The following is a 13,393-nucleotide window of genomic DNA, read 5'->3' as shown; positions in this document are numbered from 1 at the left end:
ACATGACTCTTAATCATATGAAAATTAAATCTTTATTTTTTAATTATTCACAAATATTTAATACTGTATATTGAAGATTTTTAATTATACTTTTATAACAATCGTTAATAATGCAAAATTTTAACTCACTTTTCTATTATAGTGTCGTATTTTTTTAATTTAGTTAATTTTAGAAAGAAAAAAAAGCATCCGCTTATTTTAATCAAATTTAAAAGAGATTTTTTATAAAAAAAATATTATCGTATAAATAACCGATTATCAAATAAACACGAAATCTAAAACAAAATTATACGTTCATATGTAAATAAACTAGTGATTATTTTGTACTATATAAATATTATTCAATTAAAAATAAAATATTGAATAAATAATTTAAAATATATTATATGAAAATTTTAAAATTTATTAAATCTTATAAATTTAAAAATAATTAATATTTTAATTTTTCATGATAATTATTTTATTTTATTAAATAAAATTAAAAATATTTATAAAAATTTACAATTTAAACTAATAATAAATAATAAAATATTTAATGTAAAAAATTATTTAGCCTGATAAAAAAATTTAACTCTCGTTATACTTTTATTTAATAATTTATACTCATAAATTATATATAAAAATTAATTATAACTATTATGATAATAAGTGCACAAAAAATATATAAGCAGGAATCTTTTTTTCAGTTATTATTTTTTGTACATTGATTGTATATTATTAAATTAAATTGTCTTTTAAATAAAAAAAAATATATTCTATGATTATTTTAATAAATTTTAAAATATAAAAATAAATATTATAATTATTAATAATATAAAATATATTATATTAAATAAAATTTAAATAAATCATGAAAATTTAAATTAAATTAATGTTGAATTAAAAAATAAGTGCATAATGTAGACAAAATAAGTTGGTAAGATAACAAAATTAAGTCTTAAAAATACTCTTGTTTGAGAATATTTTTAAAAATTATATCTTTTAAGAATTTTTATAAAAATGCTCTTATTTAAAGAATTATTATTCACAATTTATATAATTATTGATTATATTCATGAATTTTAATTATATTTATACATATTTGCATGAATATTATTATTATTATTATTATTATTTTATAATAATTCATAAAATATAATATATGATTTAAGGGAAAAAAAATATCATGTCACTAAGTTAGATAAGATTTATCTATAATTAGGTTAAGTTAAATATTTTTTTTAAAACAAAATGAAATTATGAACTTAAACCTCTAAAATTATATTTGTCATTACATTAATTATTAAGAATTCTGGGCCATCAAATTTGCCCTTCAGATATTTAAATGATCGCTACATTTATCCTCTGTAAAAATTAATTTAATTTAAAGCCGTAACAACTTAAAATTTTCAGGTGGTCAGATTTCAGACTAAGAAAAAGAACATGTAGACCAGGGTTTGCTTTTTGAAACGGCCTATCAATCAACTCTCTCTCTCTTTTCAAAAGCCCACACTAGGTGAACATGATTGCTTATTTTAAAATAGAATACAATAGAAAATTGTCTTATTTTCAAGAGTAAGTAAGTGAGTTTATTTTATAATAAAGTACTAAAATTGGTATTAATTTGAAGTATTGGTTTGGTGGTACACTGCAGAAGCCTCTGCTAGAAATCCTGTTCAAGTGTCCATTGGCCTAAACTATCACCAAATCTATAAATGCAATGCAATTTCAGACCAGATTAATCATCCAGTAGCACGCTTATTATAATTTACTGCCGTGGGGTAGGCACAACAGTTTCAAGATACACATACATATTTATAATCTACAAAGCATATGCATTAGAATTATTATGCTTAGGTAGTATATTGCAAGTAAGATCTTGCTATACGACCACTTGCACCTTCAGGGTAGAAGCCACCAGGAACATGTTCATTACTTGTACCATATATTATTCTCAAAATTTCTTGTGGAGTTCTATCATATGCTAGTGAATCTTTGTCACCAGCTAGAATGTTGCCTGTGAGTCTGCCCTCAGCACCTTCAACTCTAGGCACCACAAGACCCTCATCTTTCAAACCTGCTTTTCCTAGCCTATTCCTAAGCACTGAAATGCGATTTGTGAACTCTGCTACGCTCACTCCATAGGGTTCAACTAATAACCCTCGACGTTCGTATAACAATGCTCGAATAACTGCATCTTGCCCCGACTCTACTCCCAGAAGCCCTGCAACAAGCTGCATGTCCACTATGTACATAAGGTCATTATGTGAAATTTTTTTTTTTCAAATAAACTCCTTAATCAGTCCTTTAAATTGTATAGGTTTGAGGTTTTATTTTATTTTTATTAGTGTTCAATTATATATATATATAAATACTTTTTTCTTGTTGTTGTAATTAAAAAGTACTAATAAGAATGTCTATTTTATTATCAAGAAATTTAAAAAATTATTATCAACTTGAAATTATAAAAAAATATTTAATAAGAAGTATTTAATATTTCTTATCCTTAATCATATACATGTTAAAAATTTCGATTTTTTACACAGGAAATGATTGCTATACTGTGTTAGTGGCTTTGATTACCCTCTTAGAAGTAGCATTTTGCAGCTTTGGATTGGCACCAACATAACCAGTAAGGCCAACATAAGGAATCACGTAAGATGCAAGCAGAAAGTTGATCTCATTGGCATAAGGGTCAAAAGGAGGATGCAGAGGTCGTCCAAAGGCACTGTTCATTATTTTGCCAAAAGATGTCGAGCTTAGATCCAGCAATGGCCTAGGGAACCCTCTCACTTGGCTCTTTATAGCCCTGCAATTATAATTCAACAATATCAAAATCTTATTTCATCAAGTTAAGTAAGTTACATGAATCAAATCATGTTTGTTAAACTTAATTAAAAAAAAAAAAAACTTATGTGCAGTTATTCAAATGATGTCAGTATTTATCAACTAAATTTAGAATTCTATTCTGATTAAAAAAATTATAAATTTAATCAACAAAAAACATTAACAAAACTTACGAAATAGGACTTGGAGTTTTCTCCTTTCTAAATTATTTTTTTATGATGTGATACTTTTTTTTCAGCCTAATTAAAAGTGATTGTAATTGCAAAGAGCAAAGAGAGAACAAACCTCAAATGTCCAACTTCTTGCAAACCAAATTGCAAGATGACATCTCTGACAAGGATGTCCAATTTGGCCAATTTGGCACCAATGGGAGGGGGTCCTCCTTGGGCTAAGTTTGGAGCAACTACATCCAATCCATGACCGAGAGACCCAAACAAGAAGAACTCAGCTTCCAAGTATTCTAAATTAAGAGGAAATTCTAAAAGATCAACATCTGTTTCTGGGGGGGTTGCCGCACTTGCTATGGCCACAAAAGAACCACAAGATTCGGAGGGAAGAAGGGGAAAAGAGGCTAACAAAACAACAACAGAGGCAATGGCTTTGGCAATGTGAGGCCCCATGTTTTAGAATCTTTTTTCCGGTGATGATGCATATATGTCACTGATGATCCTGTCACACATATATTATGCATTTATATACAAAAAAAATCTTTTCGGTTCTCATGCAACTAGTCAATAAAATACCACGTGGCAAGAGGATGCAACATAGTCCAACGTTGGGGTTTGCTACGTGGATTTATAGAATTAGGTTTACGTGATTAAATGTGCATAGTCCTTGTTTTGGGGGTGGGGTCACTTTGGAAGAGCAAAAGTGAGTTCATCTTCATTGGAACAATGTTGATGATCTTTGGTGCTTGGTTTGGTTTACTTTGGGTTCGGAATTTGGTTGAATTGGGAGTGTTTCAGTTACGAGGCACAAAAATGATGAATAAATGGTTTAAACTACTTTGTGTGATCTCCTATTGTTATGAAAAATTTATTTGGCATTCAAATAGAGATATTATTCCCCAGAAACTATTGATAAATTTATTTTTATCTCTCTCAATCGCATCATCTATTTTATCAATTTTTTCTTTTCTATCTAAAATAAGTTGTAAAAAAAAACAAATTTACTGTATAATTATAATTTCTCTCACACACATATATATATTTTAAAAAATACAAACTGTGACATATCTGAGAACAATGACCCATCACCTAACCGAGTAGTTAGATTCCATGGACGATTTATGTACGCAATCTTCATCAAAACCAGGCATTTTTCTAGAAACGTGAGATATGCATATGCACCCTTTTCTCTTGGTGGATTGTGAAAGAAAGTTACATTTCGATAATGAATGTACATGTTTTCAATTTCGTTTCCATCCACGCTCACGGAAAGAAAAGCCAAACTTTGTCACAATTGAATGTGTTTTTAGGGTTAATTATCCTACTTGCCTACTATTCAAATATTTAAATTACATTATCTTTTTGATATTTTCAAAACTTATATTCTTTTTTTGAAAGACGAAAATGTATTAATCCCTTAGTCTGTTTTAATTTTTGGGTTTTTGTTGTCTTTATCATTCTTTTAAGCAGAATTTAAATATATTTACTTTTATAAATAAATCTTCAATTCTTGTTCTTGAATGAAATAATTTTAAAAAATATCTTAAATTTAATATTAATAATTAAAATAATTAATCTTTAAATTTATTAAATTTAAAAATAATTAATAACATAAATTTAATTTTTTATTTTAATAGTTTTTCTAATTTAATAATATCGATACAATGTCGGAATATATGTTTAATTATTTTAATATCTTTTTTCTATCTCATTTTAATACATCTACTAAAAGCTATCTATGACTCTCAAAGTCAATGCTGGCTAATTTTGTATAACACTGATATGACTTTGAAATTGTGAATATAAAGATAAAGATTTTGAATAAAGTTATAAAGTGAACTAAAGTGTACTACAAATTCATCTTTTAGAAGTGAGGTGCATAATTTTTAAAAATAAAAAGTATAATTTAAATATCTATAATAAAATAGTAATATAATTTATACAAGAATAATTATTAAAAAAATATTTTCTTGTGTCTATGGGCTCGCAAAAATAATTTTAAAAAAAATTTTATTTGAATTTTATATAAAAAAAGCAAAAAATGATTCACTATATGTTTTTTAAATAATTTAGAATATTTTATATCATGTGTAATGTTCATGATGGACACACAATAAACAACTCCGAACTATAAATCATCTTCTATCATTTTCTTATTAATGATCCTTCTTACCAAACAGGGCAAGTATTGAAATTTGAAGATATACTAAATATATTTACCTTTTCATTTAGTATTTTACTAACAAAGTCGAACTATTAACAAAAAGAGGTCCATTGGTTAACTGCTCTAGATATTTACTCAATTTCTCAAAATTCATAATTAGATGATCAACTTATATAAGAGCACATGCATTCAATTCAATGCTTTCTTGGGCACCTCGTGGGGGCCAATGTTTTCCTCAGTGCTGTTGAAAATAATGTTGCCCATCAGAATCAATCAACAAATTAATCCCAATATTGAGTATGGTTCAAATGAATATGCTTGATCTTTTTGTTATAATGTAAATGCAAAAGTTTGTGTAAAATTATCGTTCTATATATAAAAAATTTGGCTATGATTTAAGAAAAACGAAAATAAATTTTGGTCATGGGGTGTACATTCATGGTTGGCCAATGAAATAAATGACGTTAAAAATGTGTTAACAAGTAGCCATATTAATAGTTTGAGTAGCCATATAATATATAATTTTTTAATTTAAAATTAAAAAATATGTTTTTCTCTTTTTTTACTTTCAAAAATCTTCTTCTAAACATACTTCAAGGCAACGAGAGAAAATAACTCGAAGTAAATAAATTTTAATGCATACATATTATATTTTTAAGTATGAATTAAAGATATTTTTAGTTAATTATTAGATATTTTTAAAGATAAATATATCATTAAAAATTATATCTATATATAATTTTTAATTTAGTTTTGATATAAAAAAATTATAGATTTGTCTATATTCAAAAAAATATTTTTATTTTAGTTCCTGTGATAAAAGAGTATTATAACACCATCAATCACAGCCCTGCATGTCTAAAGGAATTTCAACTTCACACATGATTCCTACGAGTGAGTCTACTGAACAATGATCATTCTTTCTTCTACATGTTTTCTAAGATGTTGAGCTTCAACTCTCCTTCCTTGAGCCCATATCAAGTAACCTTTAGATCCTCCTATCACTTCTCATCATTCTCCATCTTGAACTCCACCAAATCGCTTTCTTCCTTTTGTATTCAACATCCATAACTCATATAACAAATCTTCTACCGTCCTTATTTCTAACACGGAAGTTTGAAACTTTTATGTGTTGGGTTGGAGAATTGGACACTACAGAAACAAAACGTTCCTGTTTATTTTTCTAACGAAGTTGTAGCAGATAGAAGGGCATATTAAAGATTCAACATCTTCTTGTAGATGTTTGATATTCATGTATCCGATTCTAAGTAAAAGTCTTGTGTTTATTAATTTATGGTTATCATCATATCATGGCTTGCTCAGGTGAAACATCAAGGATCCTCGCAAGTGTTAACATCACCACCCAACAATATTCATGTATTTGACTTTTAGTAAAATCTTCTTGTTTATTAATCTCTAGTTATCCTCTAGTTAACATCATCACTCAACCATATTCAAGTATTCGGTTCTCAGTGAAATCTTCCTATTTACTAATCTTCAGCTATCATCGTAACATGACTATACTATCTCAAGTGGAACAACTTCAAGGTCATATATACTTCAGAACAAGTTCTTTGAATCGTGGATCTGCGAGACAATCTAGAATGAGGAAGAAGAATCACTCGGACGTTTTCGTTTCAAGTGGCTCAACTAAGGAATGAGAATTAAAAAATTCTCGCAAGCATTGACATCACCATCCAACAGTGCTTGAGTGTTGAGGTTGAAAACTCAATAATAATCACTAGAGTGTGGAAAGCTAAGGCACATGTTAGAGCCTTTGACTGCTAGTACTGGGATTGTGTTCAATTCAAAAGACATGATTTTCAGTATGTCTTTAAATAGCTAATGAGTAGTTCTTTCGAGTGAGAAGTAGGTTTGGCCAAGTTGCACTGTACATCACCACCCCAGAAGTAAAATATTTGAGAGTCCAAACTTACTTTACATTCATAGATAGTGGTCTAATGACAAGCAATGAGAACAGAAGTTTGGAAGAATAAAGAGCATGGTACCTTGCTGATATTTCGTTTGATACATAGGATTACGGTGGGGAATAGTAATGGTGTTATAACACCCCTTCATGACAAGGACCAAATGAAAAATGGGTCACATGTATCGGAAATAAAAATGTATATAAACATTACCAAAATAAACATAAATTTCTTTGATGATCAATATACTTAAAGAACTTAACTATGTTTTAATTGTGTTGGTCTTATAAATATGCATAATTATATATTAAAAATATTTTGGGAGGGATGACCTTCCCTTGCCCCCTGCGTCCCTGTTTCTACTTTGCATGTGCAAATTTTGCAATTTTCTATTTTTCTTTCAAGAAATCAAAAATAATTTTTTATAAAAAGTTATAAACTTTAATATTATTAATACATTTTAACCGTGATTTTTACTAAAAACTTTTGTTTTTTATTTACTAATCAGTGTTTTCAAAATACACATTAATAGGACCCGTCATATAAATATAATTAGTTTTAAGAAATTGAATAGCTTGTTATGACTATAAATCATAACAGTCAACACAATATTAGTGTCATTGGGTTAGAAAGTTGGCTCTTCTCATAGAAATTAGATGGCTTAGTTAGCATTGCATCACATGTAGTCTCATCCACGTATCTTTCTTATTCTATAAATGCATGTTGCGTCTCACTTGTATCAATGTATTCAATCAATACAATGATTTTCTATGGAAGCCTTTAATTTGAGCTCAATAATGTTTGGTCACATCAAGCTGGCATCACATACTTCCCCTTCCCAAATTATGAGTAGATTCTTGAAAGTAATGAGTACAGAAGAACTCTAATTCCTTCAAGGTTTTGAAATGCTCGAATACCAATCTTACAACTTTATATATTTGCAATTATAAGCCATTAAAAATGCTATTTACTACAACCGAGTTTTCATAAAAAGATTATTATTATTTTTTGTCGTGATCATAAAAAGTGTTAGAAATGACTTTCTAAACAACAAGAATAATAAAAGAATGAATATATGAATGGAGAGGAAAAAAAATACGGTTGTTTTAAATGAGAGAAAAGGGAAGTAAGTCCTCACTTACAGGATAAATCATATTTAAATTTTACCTCTCTTAATAAATATTTGATAAATCCTTACCTATTCATTGCTCATCAAGGAGAAGAGAGAGAAAGACAATATTTAAACAAGAATTTAAATCTTTAATAATATGGTAGAATCATGGTAAAAAAGAGAAAGACACAATTTTTATCAATTTTAATCATTGATATTTACAACCAGTCAAGATAAGTTTTTATTTGATAAAAATAATATACCTGTCTTTCTCTACCTTCACCATATCATGTCTAAATTCTTTAAACATAACCTTATCACGTTAAAATTTAACATGAAAATATCTATTCTGGTATCAATTCTTGATAAAAAAAAAATTATTTTAAGAGAAAAATAAATTAATTTTGGAGTTTTTACAAAAATTGTTTGTACCAATCAGCCTTTTAACCGGTGCTCTTTGCTGGTATCAGCTAGTTACCCCCTGTGTTGCCAATCATACAAAGATCTTAGAATTTAATATTATAAGGAAACACAACATCCTAATACCATTGATCTCCATATATTTAAAACCATAAGGTTTAGAATTGTTCTACATTCCTAAAGAAACAAAAGAATCAAGGATAAAAGACAACACCTACCTTCCTACATTCTCAGCCCACAATTTTCTAGTATCTGGCTGTCTAACATTTGCTGATGTCTCATTTCTAGAATCTGTATCATCATCATCCCCGTCAATAACAATAATATCATCTCTGCCACCATCATCATCATCATCATAGCCATCCATCTCATCTTTACCATCCTCATCATTATCGTAATCTTCATCAAATTCTTCATCATCCTCATCATCATCACCTGCATTTGCACGCAGTGTATGAAACTCAGGAGGAGGAGGGCAATCTTTAGTGATTGCCTCATCCCTCTTTATCACGAGATGCCGAATAACTCTTTCATCTTGGTCCAGCAGAGTCTTGAAATCGTTGATATATTTGGCATCCAACTCGAAGTTCATCAAAATGTAGCGGGCATTATTAGCTTTCTTTATTTTGTAAGCTAGCCTTCTCATACCCCAATCATTTAGTCTCCACACCGTCCCTTTCTTCTCTCTAAAAAATTCTGCAAATATTTGCAAAAATTTCAGGGAAAAAAGTAATTTTTCACTAACCAATCCTTTGCAGGAGCTTCTAAGAACTTGTTGAATTCATTATCCAGGTAATTGTTAAGGAATTCAAAGAGCATTTTTTTGTTAGAAGCTCAAAAACATACATTCAATTAGCAGACTGAGACTGTAAACGTCCTTGTATTTCCACAACTTACAATTTACCACCATCAATTCTATGTTGCATATTGTGCCAAACACCGCCATAGAAAATAAAGTATATCTTGGGCAAAGTTTGGCTTTACTTGCTCTTCCTAGTTTCTACTGAATGAATGTCGACAAAAGAATTGAAATCCCTGATGAAATTTTCGGATAGGACATAGGAGAAGCTATGACTTCTTAACTTTTAGCAAAGGCAAGTTAAGCAACAATACCATTAGGGTTAATGTGACAGATAAGGGCCGTAAGGAAACACCTAGCCCATTACAAATACGCAGCATCAGTCACAAACCACCTGGTTCTGCTAGATCAGTTCACCTATTTTGGAGATAGCTACAGTAGGACTTGACTCCCGGACAGAAATAGTAAAACTATTGAATTTATTCTATATGGCATCAGAGGAACATGAACAGTTTAAAAAAAATTAAGAAGAAAAAGAAGTTATACGTGAACTATTTACCTTGAACTTTTTCATTGACAGCAGCAACCTCATCTTCATGCTTCTCATGAATTAAGTAAACAACTTCATAGTGGCGCACTGCATGGGTAAAGAAGCTGAGTATTGTGAGATAGAGCACTTTACTTGCTCGATGAAATATACACAAAGATTGGCACAGGGATCTTTAATTTTCCTACTTACTAACAGAAGATAGATAGCTATAATAAGAAGCCAAATTGCATCTTAAAATGTATAGGGTGAACACACGACTTAAATTATCAAAATGTAATGAGACGGATTGTAACAAAATTAAAATAATTGTAGACATATAAATATGATATATGACTTCGCTGCCAAAAGTGAATGTTGTCAGACAACATAACTTCTCGTGCGTTGACCTCACATGAGCTCAAAAGCGAGAGACACAAAAGATGATCCTGATAACCCAAAAGTAGCGTGCAGGATCACGACTCACAAACTTAAACATCAGCTTTGATGGTTAGGAGTGAGCATGGATTGGTAACGTCAATGTATGGTTGGCCAAGTAGAAGATAACGTCAATCACAGTCCTTTTTCACAAGATAACAAAGTGCCATTAAGAGAGTTGGCACCAGTGAGTTCAGCAGGAAGATGGATGGAAGGGTTAATTTGTTGGACAAGGTCCACTGGGTCATCAAAAGGAAGAGGGTTCAAGGAGCAGTGGTGGGAGAATCCCCAGATACCAATAGAAAAGGGAAGAAAGATGGATGGAATATGATTGCTGATTAAACCTTGTGAACTCTGGGTACCATGTAAAGACCAAATCTTCGAAGTGAATTATTCATCACAGTGTAGCTATTTGAACAACGATATTTGCACAAGTGTTACTGTCGACAGCTCAAAAACAAATAAAAGAATTACTGGAGGATGAAAATAATTACAAAAGAGATGTTACAAAATTCCGACATTTACGAAATTACATTAGAGAAACAGTAAAATATTTTCTCTTAACAGTAAGGAGAAAGTACGTACGTATTTCAACATTCATATCACTTTCCAGTTCAAGCATCAGCGATTCAAAAAGTTGTCCTGTAAATAGAAATGAAAATACGTTGAGAAGAATAACCTCAGCAAGTAATCCAGAACTGTTTAGCCTATAAAGACAGATGCAAACAACTAGGATAGATTGAACAATGACCACTCACTCTCTTCAGCATCTAAAAACTCTGGGAGAAGCTTGCCATCTTCCTCAACCGTTCTCTGAAAAATGGAAGTTAAAAAACCCCCCCAATTCAGTAACAAAGCGAAAATTCATCTCAAATTTAAGCATCCAAAAGTATTAATCTTTTATTAGAAAAAACAAGTTCTTATTCCACTTTTGTATCTCCAGTGTAACAAATACTTCATTTTTCAACAAAAGTCTACCACTTCGGATAAAAACATACTCAGTTAACTAAACTCTACAGGCAAGGAAGTAATACTAGTGTCATATACTATCCAAATGAGCAAATTTGTCCTTTTCCTTACCCTTGATTGTGAGGAACGTTCCCTTCTAAACAAAACAGAATAAGCTAGGATTTGGTAATACAAAGAAAAAGAGTTCAAAACACCAGAGTAGTACCAGTAGCAGTGAAATTTCAGATAACATAGAAGTTCAAGCTGAACGAATTTTCAAAAGGGTATCTTGCCCTCAAAATTAAACCCAAGAAAATTTGCTCCAACCGAGAAAATAACACTGAACTTAGAGGGAAACGAGAAAAACAAGTGGTGGGTATGTGTAAAAAAATGACCTTTTTAAGGAGCACAGATTCAGGAAAGAAACCTGTGGCCTCGTCAGGTTTTGGTGCAGAGCTATGGCTATCTTCTTTCTTATCTTTCTTGCGGGCATTAACAATCACTGATGCTACTTTTCTGGACTTATTTTGAACATGGAGTCGCAATAAAGAAGAAGAAGGGCACCCATTTGCGAATAAGAAGCAGGGGTTGTAATTGAAATTGAACCTAACGCAGTTACCGAATATCATCGTAGTTTTTGGAAGCTTAGGGAGAAGATAAGAAGGTGAAGGAGATGAACCATGGAGCAGTGCCTCCATTGAGGGATGGATATTGAATACACACACTTCGATTGTGTAAGCAATGTTATTTATTTAACCCGGTAGTGTTCGTTTTATTTGGATACATATATCTGCATAATTGTAATTTATTTAAGATTAATTATACTTTTAGTTTCCCTATTTTAGAAAAGTTATTTTAAACACATATATCATCTATATTTATGAATTTTACTTCTTACGCCTCACTATTAAACGAAAATTACTTTAACACCTCGTTGGTGTATTAAGACTACCAAGTTTTACGAAAGATCTAAGAATTTTTAGTTTTTTTATTTAAATATTATAAATTTAAAAATAATTTCTTAATTTATGAGTTTTTTAAAATTATTATTTTTTAAATAATTTAGTTGACGTCTCATACTATTTACAAAATAGCTTATAAAAATATTAATATTTTTAAAAATAATAAAATTTATCATGAAAAAGTAAAAAACTCATAAATAATAACACATGTCACAATCTTAATAAATTTTGATGTAGAAAATAAAAAATTATTAAATAGTGATACTTATAATGATCTTAATGTATTTTGTCGTAAAAATTACACAACTTAAATATAAATTATTTTAATTTATTATAAAATTATAATCACATTATAATTAAATAAAATTCTAACAAAATTAACTTATATTATATCTGAAAATATTTTTTTATTTACATACTATTTTAAATTACATCTTAATTTAAAAAATTAAAATTATTAATATAATTAAGCATAATAATTTTTATTAATAGATATTAATTATAATTATGTTAAAATTAAAAAAATAAATTACTAACATAATAACAGAAATTTTTTTATATTTATATATAGATTACTAATGTAATGACAATACATAATTTATTTTCATTCATTTTAATAACATAGTAAAAAAAATTTAATTTAAGTTTACATACAAATCATGACCACATTTAAAATAAAAATAAAATAACTAACATAATACTATAAAATATTTTTTTATTTACATACAAATTTAAATTATATCTTAATTAAAAAAATAAAATTATTAACATAATTAAGCATAATAGTTTGTATAAGTAGATATTAATTATAATTATATTAAAATTAAAAAAATAAATTACTAACATAATACCAGAAAATATTTCTTACATTTATATACAAATTACTAAGGTAATTATGATACATAATTTACTTTTATTAATTTTAATAACATAATCAAATAAAATCTAATTTAAATTTACATACAAATCATGACCACATTTAAAATTAAAATAAAATAACTAACATAATATTATAAAATATTTTTTATATACATACAAATTTAAATTATATCTTAATTAAAAAATAAAATTACTAACATAATTAAGCATAATAGTTTTTATCAG

General features: G+C 28.6%; 2 protein-coding genes across 2 annotated transcripts; both read right to left on the bottom strand.

Moving 5' to 3' along the window:
• Window positions 1-1,736: 1,736 nt before the first annotated feature.
• LOC113852805 (desiccation-related protein PCC13-62-like) lies at window positions 1,737-3,457 on the bottom strand. Its single transcript, XM_027483176.1, has 3 exons — window positions 3,112-3,457; window positions 2,563-2,788; window positions 1,737-2,213 (listed from the first exon to the last, which is right to left on the bottom strand). Exons 1-3 carry the CDS (start codon window positions 3,444-3,446, stop codon window positions 1,833-1,835), a joined length of 942 nt encoding a protein of 313 aa, XP_027338977.1. The 5' UTR covers window positions 3,447-3,457; the 3' UTR covers window positions 1,737-1,832.
• Window positions 3,458-8,661: 5,204 nt separating this feature from the next.
• LOC113848700 (glutamic acid-rich protein) lies at window positions 8,662-12,070 on the bottom strand. The gene is made up of 5 exons (XM_027478185.1): window positions 11,723-12,070; window positions 11,138-11,192; window positions 10,965-11,021; window positions 9,975-10,052; window positions 8,662-9,312 (listed from the first exon to the last, which is right to left on the bottom strand). Exons 1-5 carry the CDS (start codon window positions 12,023-12,025, stop codon window positions 8,831-8,833), a joined length of 975 nt encoding a protein of 324 aa, XP_027333986.1. The 5' UTR covers window positions 12,026-12,070; the 3' UTR covers window positions 8,662-8,830.
• Window positions 12,071-13,393: the final 1,323 nt, after the last annotated feature.

This window comes from Abrus precatorius, unplaced genomic scaffold (genome assembly GCF_003935025.1).
Source record: "Abrus precatorius isolate BTA unplaced genomic scaffold, Abrus_2018 Scaffold10, whole genome shotgun sequence".
NCBI classification, from domain to species: Eukaryota; Viridiplantae; Streptophyta; class Magnoliopsida; order Fabales; family Fabaceae; genus Abrus; species Abrus precatorius.
This window is presented reverse-complemented; position numbering and strand designations above follow the sequence as displayed.

Coding starts and splice junctions, on each gene's coding strand:
- LOC113852805 (XM_027483176.1), bottom strand. CDS start 3,446: ATGGGGCCTCACATTGCCAAAGCCATTGCCTCTGTTGTTGTTTTGTTA. Junction 2,789..3,111: donor CAAGAAGTTGGACATTTGAG/GTTTGTTCTCTC, acceptor TTATAATTGCAG/GGCTATAAAGAGCCAAGTGA. Junction 2,214..2,562: donor AAAATGCTACTTCTAAGAGG/GTAATCAAAGCC, acceptor GTGGACATGCAG/CTTGTTGCAGGGCTTCTGGG.
- LOC113848700 (XM_027478185.1), bottom strand. CDS start 12,025: ATGGAGGCACTGCTCCATGGTTCATCTCCTTCACCTTCTTATCTTCTC. Junction 11,193..11,722: donor AATCTGTGCTCCTTAAAAAG/GTCATTTTTTTA, acceptor TCCATTTTTCAG/AGAACGGTTGAGGAAGATGG. Junction 11,022..11,137: donor GTTTTTAGATGCTGAAGAGA/GTGAGTGGTCAT, acceptor TTCTATTTACAG/GACAACTTTTTGAATCGCTG.